The sequence below is a fragment of the Chlorocebus sabaeus genome, chromosome 27 (assembly GCF_047675955.1).
Source record: "Chlorocebus sabaeus isolate Y175 chromosome 27, mChlSab1.0.hap1, whole genome shotgun sequence".
Lineage (NCBI taxonomy): Eukaryota > Metazoa > Chordata > Mammalia > Primates > Cercopithecidae > Chlorocebus > Chlorocebus sabaeus.
This window is the reverse complement of record NC_132930.1, coordinates 8,301,802-8,311,004: the sequence shown is the minus strand read 5'-3', so window position 1 is coordinate 8,311,004 and position 9,203 is coordinate 8,301,802. Positions and strand designations below refer to the sequence as shown.

Here is a 9,203-nt window from a genome sequence, read left to right as displayed (position 1 = left end):
ACTGTTTCATTGTTTGTTATTGAAAGCTCCAACTTAATTTGTTTTTACTTAATAGCTTTGTATTGTCCTAAGAAATATGTAATTCCAAGAGAGCAATAAAGTTAAATATTTACACAGTCCCACTTAACGTGTGAAATGTTAGACATGTATTTTCAACAGCCTCATAACTAAATGCTAATCCCAATACCTAAAATTAGAAATCAGAAGTAATTATTTAATTGGAGTATACTTTAACTTAGATAAAAAAAAAAAAAAAAAGAAGTCGTTTTAATAGGAGATTTTTTTTTTTAAAGTTTCTCTACAATCGGCTCAGTTCATCAGGAAGCTGCGAACGAGATTAATGCATTTGACCGCGCACCTTGTGTCGCTGGAGCTGAGAACACTTTGTTCCTTTTGTTTCACTCAACTTGCCGACATCTAACTCAGGGACACGGGTATGCAGCGTGTTTGACAAATAAGCCGAGATACGCCGAACATATTCACACATACCAATAGATAATTGGAAGTTCAGGATGCAGTCAAAATAAACGCTTGCGTTTGACCCAGGTTTCACATAACACCAGTTCCATAAGGCACTTACGCCGCTAACGGAGCAGTGCCCCTGAAAATAGCCCACAGGGGACACATCATTTAAATAAATGTGTTTCTTTCCCTGAACAGAAGTTCAGTTCTGCTCAATTATCATTAATTTTGCTCCTTTATTTCCTTTGCGGGCGTGAACCGAGAAGTCGTGCTCTTTGAGGTTTTGCGAGCTGGCCTTGGCTGGCAGAGGTGACCAGCAATCCTTCACACGGCGGAAAAAGTGCGAGTGTGTGTGTACTTGTGAAAACGTGTCGTTCCTCCCAGAAAAAGTGGAAACGTAGGTGGAAAGCTCAGTGCACATGTTGGCGACACCTAAAAACCATGTTCTCGGTCCTGAACCTATAGAAGCGGTATCCCAGGAACGAGTCTGAGTCTGTGCGACAGGGCACAGATGATTCGACAGACTTCAATGACTGCACCGCATTCGTGCATTAACTCCTTTGAAAAGTAAACCCAGCGTCTCCACTCGCGCGCCCACGTGCGTGGATAAACGCGGGAATTCGGCTGCCCTCAACGTCACTCTGCAGACATTTCCGGGCTGTGAGAGAGTTGGGGTGTGCGGCGGGGGAGGGGAGGGTCTGATATCTTCAGGTTGAGAGTCAAGTCCTGGGGGAGCGGCATGGGAGGGGGTGGCGGGGGAGAGGCGGAGGATGGAGCGCGAACAAGAAAGCGCAGAGGACCCTCGGCCCGCGCCGCACCCGCTGTGATTAGCTCCAGCGGCGCGACCCGGGAAGGCGGACTCTTTCCTAACCCTGGTTGTCTCCTCCTCCCTCTTCCTTTTTAAAGGACGCCTTGCGGGCAGAGCTGTCAGCAATCCCGCTGCCGTTTGTACTTGGCCGCGGCGGAGCTGACTCCTGCTCCTGTGACAGATAGGGGCGGGGGCTGAGCGGCCGCCTGTCCGGGGTACTCGCACGTGGGGAACAAATTCTTTTCTTCCGGCTCCTCTCGGGACCCGACGATCGCCACAAGTTGGGACTCTGTGCGGCGCTGGAGTTGGCAGCCCCGGGCGCGATGGCTCCCTTGAGGAATGGGGAGGGAGGTGGCCGGGGGGTTGGCGCGCCCCTCGCGCGGGGAGCGCTATGAGCCGGGCAAAGGGCGGCAGCGACAGCCCCAGCAACTGCCTCTGCCAGCGCCTCCCGCGGGCCCTCGCCAACTCGCCCCGCGCACCATGCTGACTCCCGGCCTGCGGAACTCGTAGTGTAGCCCCTGTCGCCTCCCCGGTCCCTGCTATCCCACGCAGGACTGGCTTCGGCCGCTGGGGCCAGCCGCTTGCGACGTGTCCCTGGGGAGGCGGAATCCCTGTGCGCCCTGAGCCGGGGCTCAGCCCTTCGCTTTCCAGCTGCGTCCTGCTCCGGGCCGCCCAGGGAGCCCAGTGGCGATGGGGGCACTGCTGGCGCTTTGCCTTCTCCTTGGCTGGCTGCGCTGGGGCCCAGCGGGCGCCCAGCAGTCTGGAGAGTACTGCCACGGCTGGGTGGACGTGCAGGGCAACTACCACGAGGGCTTCCAGTGCCCAGAGGACTTCGACACGCTAGACGCTACCATCTGCTGCGGCTCCTGCGCGCTCCGCTACTGTTGCGCGGCGGCCGACGCCCGGCTGGAGCAAGGCGGCTGCACCAACGACCGCGGCGAGCTGGAGCACCCAGGCATCACCGCGCGTAAGTGCGGGGCCCTTGGGGACAGATCCCCGCCAGCCTAACGGTGGCGGCTGCACGTGTGCGCGGGAGGACGCACAGACCCAGGAAGGTCTGTGCGCCTTCCCGGGTCTGTGCGCCAAGGGGACGCGGCCGGGTGGGGGGAATCAAGGGATGAGTGGGTGGTCGTGTTTCAGATCATGGTCCTCTATTTATTTGCAGTCCCGCTTCCCTCCACTTGCGGTCTCTGCGGGTCGGCCCAAGGGAAAGTTTGCCAGGAACAGTGAGGAGCGCGGGGCTTGTGCCTGGTGGCCCGGGGGAAGAGAGCTGGAGCTCCGGGGAGAAGGGTCGTGCGGGTTAAGCCAGGGTAGACTTGGGTTTTGGTGGGGGGAAGGGGGGCGAGGGTGTCCCATTGCGCGCCCTTGTCACTTCGGGAGCTTCGGGAAGTGCCGAATGCAGGGAATCGCGACTCTTGTCGCGGGCTCAGTTGCAGGCCTTCAGGGCTAAGAAACTACAGTCACTTTTTTTTTTTTTTTTTTTTTGTCCTATGATAGCGTTTCTAAGCCGCGGCCCGGTTCCGCAGACTTCCTTTCAATTCTCTGCATCGAATTACCCTCTCCGGCCCACCCCCTATTGTCACGCCTTTCAGAAATGCCCAGGTCTTCGAGGTGGAGATTTAGAAACAAGGGTCGAAGGTGCTTCCCCGCCCCCTATTCTCACGTCGGAAAACACGGGTCAAATTTCCGCTCACTTCAGAGCGGAATAAATCACGACCGCAGCAAAGAAAATTTACACCTTGAAAAAAAGTTTTCCACCTGAATCGGAACATCAGGGAAACGCTTTAGAGCTTGAGGCGAGGGTTTTATGGCGGGGGAAACCGGAGAAGCGGGCGGAGCTGAGAGCGGATGACACCACAGGACTCCAGAGAGCCCAGGTCTGGAGCCGGCAAGAGAAGGTCGCCGGGAAAGGGAGGAGAGGCTGGAGAGATCATTAAAGGTTCCCCAACGACCCCTCCCCGCAAACTGATAACCCAGAGGACAGGGGACTCTGCCCTCTATCAGTGCTCCACTAGAGGGTGAACGTTGGGGATCAACATTTCCAAGCTAGAGGATTTGGGAAGTAGTTTCTGGAGAAAAGATGCTCAATGGAAAGTAGAGAAATCTAGGCCGTTCTGGCCTGTGAGAAAAATACAGACTCTTCCCCACGGCTTCACTCACTCACCCTGGGGGACCCAGCTGCCCTCTGGGAGTAAGGGCAATTGCCCAGTCTGCAGCAGGGGCTCCCTCTGCGCTCCCTACTCGGCTTGGTTGCCAGAGGACAGCAGAAGGGAGAGGCAGTCTCCACACTCACTGAGTCTGGGATCAGGCAAACCCTGATGGACCTTGGCTCTATCACCTGCCAGCCCTGTAACTTAGGCAAGTTAGTTAACTGCTCTGGATACCTCTTCTCAGTTCTAAAGTGGGCATACTGCTCTCTAAGGAGTTAAGTTGTTGGTGACCTGAGAGTGTATGAATGCTGAAGCGCAGGGCTAAGTAAATGGTAGTTACTCACTTTGCCTTTTCTTGCACACTGGTGCTAGTAAACAGGGGAGAATGGGAGGGACACAGAAGAGCTTATGCCTAGGAGCCCACAAATAGTTGACAGTTACCTGTCCTCACTGACTCTGTGGGAATGCACAAACTTCTCTGATCTATTTCCACATCTGGAAAATGGAGCTTATCATGTCCATCTCCCAGGATCTCCATGAGACTTTAACCAGATAATGAATAAGAAAGAGCCAGGCACACAGTAGGGACTTAATCATTGCAGGTTTTCTTTCTTCTACCTGTAAGCTGGAGGCTGTGTCCTAGCACGGCTCTATCAGGGGAGGTACCTGGAGAATTGCCCTAGGGGGTGCCTCTGGGCTTCGAAATTTTATGTCTGCCTTGTAGAGGGAGAAGGAAATTGGAGTTTGCTCTGTTTGAGGGATGCTTTTATAGAAAGTTTGGGCCGTGGACACCAAGAATTGCCTCGTGATCTGTCTAAAGTTCAGTCTGACTTCCCAGACTTGGATGGGAATTGAGAGACATGGCAGCTGGAGTGGGTATTCCAAATCTTTCCTGGAAAGAAGCAGCCAGAGCTGGCAATTTGTGGTATGGTAAGAGACACAGTAGATTGGGACCTCTGTGAATTTCTTTATACTGTTCTTTCTGGAGTCTCACAAAATCCTGGGTCTGTGTGTAGGGGGGAATCTCATTTAATAGGCCTGGCTCTCTTTGCTTACACTGGAGATTCTTGGATGGGAGATGGATTGCCAGCCTAAGAGAGGGGTCAAATCTCCTATTGCCTCACTGTGATCCAACTACTAAAACCTGCATTTAAACCCAGAATTATTGTAACCCCTAAAATTCACCCTTTCCCTCCAGTGCCTGAACGGGAGAACAGATTTCATTTTTTTTTCTAACTTCCAGATGTGCAATATGATGGTTAATTGCTAACAGAGCTACGGTATCTGTTGCTTCCTCCCTGCTAGGAGTAGCGAGAATATTACATCATCACAGTTTGCATTGCATTTTGTAGGTTACCATTAACAAGCTCTGGAAAACTGAGCTGACAACCGTGATAATACTGAGTCTGCCACCTCTCAACCCTCAGCTGCCCAAGCAGAGCTCAGAGTCTAGGAGATCCTCATCCGAGCATCTGTTTATATCTGTTTTTGCCTTTTAGAGCCTGTCTACGTCCCCTTTCTCATCGTCGGCTCCATCTTCATTGCGTTCATCATCCTGGGCTCTGTAGTGGCTATTTATTGTTGCACCTGTTTGAGACCCAAGGAGCCCTCGCAGCAGCCAATCCGCTTCTCACTCCGCAGCTATCAGACAGAGACCTTACCCATGATCCTGACCTCCACCAGCCCCAGGGCACCCTCCCGGCAGTCCAGCACAGCCACGAGCTCCAGCTCCACAGGCGGCTCCATCCGCAGGTTCTCCTTTGCCAGGGCTGAGCCGAGCTGCCTGGTGCCCTCGCCGCCCCCGCCATACACCACAAGCCACTCAATCCACCTGGCTCAGCCATCTGGTTTCCTGGTGTCACCCCAGTATTTCGCTTACCCCCTCCAGCAGGAGCCCCCCCTGCCTGGGAAGAGCTGTCCAGACTTCAGTTCCAGTTGACACGCCCAGGCCATGAATCCACAAGTCAGTCAAATGGCAGACAGGTGGAGCCCTGCTGCCATTGCCACATGCAATTCTGAGAGAATTTCCCTTGTAACTGATCAGTGTCATGGAGGAGCATGCTAGGAAAACACAGCACCTTCTAATTTGAGAGTTCCTGGCTCCAATCACAGAATGGCTAAACCAGAGAACTGTTTTCTGGTTTTGCAAACATGTGATCATTACATTTCAATTTATGCTACTTTTATTCAAAACATGCAGCAGTTTGACTTTAAAGTTGCAAATTGGCTGAAAATGTTCTATTGGACATTCAGCTATGCTGCTTAGAAAAGGGCCACATGTTTCTTTTTCATATAAGTTGTTCATTGAGTTATGATAGAAATATATTCATAAATAAGCAAAGAAAAATACCTAATTATAATTATCGAAGGTTCACTTAAAAAGTTAACTATTAGGTAAACTTAAGGGGGCAGTGAACAATCTGTTTATGATTTCGGGAGTAACCTAACCATGAATAATATTAGCATAATGAGAACATTTACTTTTTAAATAAATAACTAGATTTTGTTTAAAATATGAGGTTTTTTCCAGAATACAAGGTTTGAATAACTACATGAGGAGTTTAAAGTTTTAAATATATACTCAGACATTCATTGTAACACAGAGTCTGTGTAAAATCATTTCCCCCACCCACTGGAGGGAGTATTTATTGCAGACATTTTGTTCAGCAACATTTAGTGTTTCTGTGAAAGTTGGACAGTTGGGGCTTAAAACATTTATTTGTAAAATGAGATATGTACAAATGTAAATATTTGTAATTTAATGTATTTACCACATTGACTGTACTAATTATTTAGTAGTCATACTGTAATTTTTATGTTAATAATTGTGGAGTTCAAAGTCTAGCTATTGGTGTAATCATCTAATATTATATATATCTCCAGTGCCACTGAATTTTATGTCTGATGACTATATATTTGGGCATATATCTTGTTGGATTAGAATAAATAAAATACTTTATGTTTTCATGAACTCTATTGAGATTTTAAAGTGATTCGTTTTATCTCTTTAGCAATGTTTTTGCTATTCAATGAAATGAAATGTCTTTAACACATTCTTCATATTTTAAATAAAAAAAATTCCATATCAGGGCTCGTGAAAGCAGCAAAGGAAGTGAATTTTTATGGAGGTCTCAGTCTCCAGCCCTCTGATGGGTTATTTGGCCTGTGGAGAATTCATCATTGGGACGTTTCTCATAAGAATCTGGATTTCTGGCTTCTCGTCACATACAGGACGTGGCACCAGAGGTTCTGCACTGCCTTGGGGTCAGGTCAATCCTCTTCAGACAGGACACCTGCCATTTGTCAGCCTCCTGCCTGGTCTCCCCACCCGGCCCATCTATTTCTGCTATGTTACCTACCTGGCCCCTGCAGGTGTGATTTGAAAGCCCAGATTTATAGGAATTTATACTATCATATGTCACTCTCAATTTTCAAGCACAACTAGTTAGAGGCAGAATTCTGTCCTAAGACAGTTGTTTGGCCTTGTCTCTTCGTCTTCTAGTTAAGGAAAGAAGTTCAAAGACATTATGTGTCTGCTCAGTCTAAAGGCAGAGGGGCTCTGACTTCTAGTCTCCTGCTTTATCCTGTATCTAAAAGCTGTCTGACTTCCAGGTTTCCCAAATTGTTCAAAATAATCAAGGAAAGAAACAGTTGCATGTAAAAGGATGAACATTTATACACATGTTCTTGGGTGCAATCCTACACTATTAGACTAGTTTTATTTATGTTTGTGGTATATTGGTCCTTTTAATGGTTTTAAGCTAACCTTATTAAAGCTCTTCTTATGAGCCAAGCATTATTAACATGTATTAACTTATTTTATGCTCTCAACAACCCCAACAGAAAAGTATTACAATTCCTATTTTAAAGATTTGAAAGCTGAGGCACAAAGGAATGAAGTAACTTGCCCAAGGCCCTGCAGCTAGTCTGTACTGGAGTTGATATGCATAAACACACAGATCCAAACAGCAAGGGAACACCTGCTTTGAGATTTTCATGGTTCTGTGTACAAAATTCGTCGGAGATTTTAAGAGAATAAGCCTAAGCTTCAAACGCAGTGATTCTCAGCCCCGTTGGACCCCAAAATGAGCTCTCCTTAGAACAAATATTTTGTGACATCCTTTTATCAGTCCTAAAATGAAATTTATAGATAACTCACTACACACATAGTTTTTTAAAATCAATACAATGCCCCAATGGAAAATAGAAGAAAGAAAGGGAAGTAACTTATTTCTAAATGTAAAGGCTTGGGCAGACTTAAAAAAGACACAGATGCTAACCCCTTACTCAAAATTACCATGATGTGACAGCTTCAAATCCAGACGGATGCAGTTGGTCATTCTGGCAACTCAAATAAACACAATTGCACTGATGCCATTAATGTGATTTTTCCCAGCAAAGTTTGATCATCCTTTGATTTGCACGGTGCCTGTGTATCTGAAGAATTCAATGTATACTAGGGCAGTGCAAAAAATATAGGTAAAATGGGATTACATTTTTTTTCACCAGTAGGAATGGTGGATGTTCCAAAGTTATGTTGATGGACATCAAGTCTTTGTTGTGCAGGCTGCTCCATGCATTGTAGGATCTTTGTTACAACTGAGTCCCCCTCAGTGAATGCCAGTAGCACATCCACCTCTGCCCCAACACTCTGATGCTGAAGATTCCCCCATGCAATTCCACCATGTGCCCTAGAGGGTGGAACTGTCCCCACTGAATACCATCTAGTTGTCAGATTTCTCTAGTAGCTGCACTTTTATTTGTCATCCCTTTGGAGAACAGTTTATGTCCATTAGACAAGTTAACGCTAAGGAATTCATAGAGAGTTCACATCTGCAAATTTCCCTTCCTGAGCAGGATGCCCCAATCAATTTAACTGGCCATAAATTGTTTAAAACTAGAGAGATATTGTGTACCTCACTGCAATATGGCATTCAGTGATACTAGATCAAATCATATCCCCAAGTAATTGGTGATATACAGTACATGCCTTTGACCTTCTCCCTGGAAGCTATATAGCTGATATGATTATTCACAATGTTAGGTAAAAAGCCTATCCTGTGGCAGATTTCTAGATATTGTCCCATTCAACAATTCTTTGCTGAACACCACTTATGGGTTAGGTGCTGGGTGAGATGAATAAAAGATCATTAAAATGCACTTCCAACTCAAGGAGCCACTACCTATTACAGGCTCCAGCATGATGACAAAGACGAATACTTGTGATAAAATGTCATAGATGCTTTATAAAAGCAGCACCATATCTTTTTCTGCTCTCTGTGGTAACCGCGATTACAGGGGAGTGCAGGATACCCTGGCAGCACTTACAAAGGACACTGTTCATCCTGGAGATGGTGACATTGGACCTGAGCCCTGAGAGACACATAGGATTTGAATGAAGAAGACAGGGCAGAGGAAGAAAGAGAGGGGGGCTGGAAATAAGGGAAAAATGTATCAGGCAGAGTACAGAATTCATAGACAGGCACAGAAGCACCCACCCATGAGCCTGAAAGAACAAGGAACATTTAAGAACCCAGAAGAACACTGGGTGCTCATGCCTGTAATCCCAGCACTTTGGGAGGCCGAGGTGGGTGGATCACGAGGTTAGGAGATCGAGACCATCCTGGCCAACATGGTGAAACCCTGTCTCTACTAAAATACCAAAAATTAGCCAGGCGTGGTGGTGGGCACCTGTAGTCCCAGCTACTCAGGAGGCTGAGGCAGGAGAATTGCTTGAATCCAGGAGGCAGAGGTTGCAGTGAGCTAAGATTGCACCACTGCAC

The 9,203-nt window shown here is 47.7% G+C and overlaps 1 protein-coding gene across 1 annotated transcript; it reads left to right on the top strand.

Moving 5' to 3' along the window:
* Nucleotides 1-1,259: 1,259 nt before the first annotated feature.
* Nucleotides 1,260-6,396, top strand: SHISA3 (shisa family member 3). The gene is made up of 2 exons (XM_008017520.3): nt 1,260-2,237; nt 4,920-6,396. Exons 1-2 carry the CDS (start codon nt 1,961-1,963, stop codon nt 5,357-5,359), a joined length of 717 nt encoding a protein of 238 aa, XP_008015711.3. The 5' UTR covers nt 1,260-1,960; the 3' UTR covers nt 5,360-6,396.
* The last annotated feature ends 2,807 nt before the right edge of the window (nt 6,397-9,203 follow it).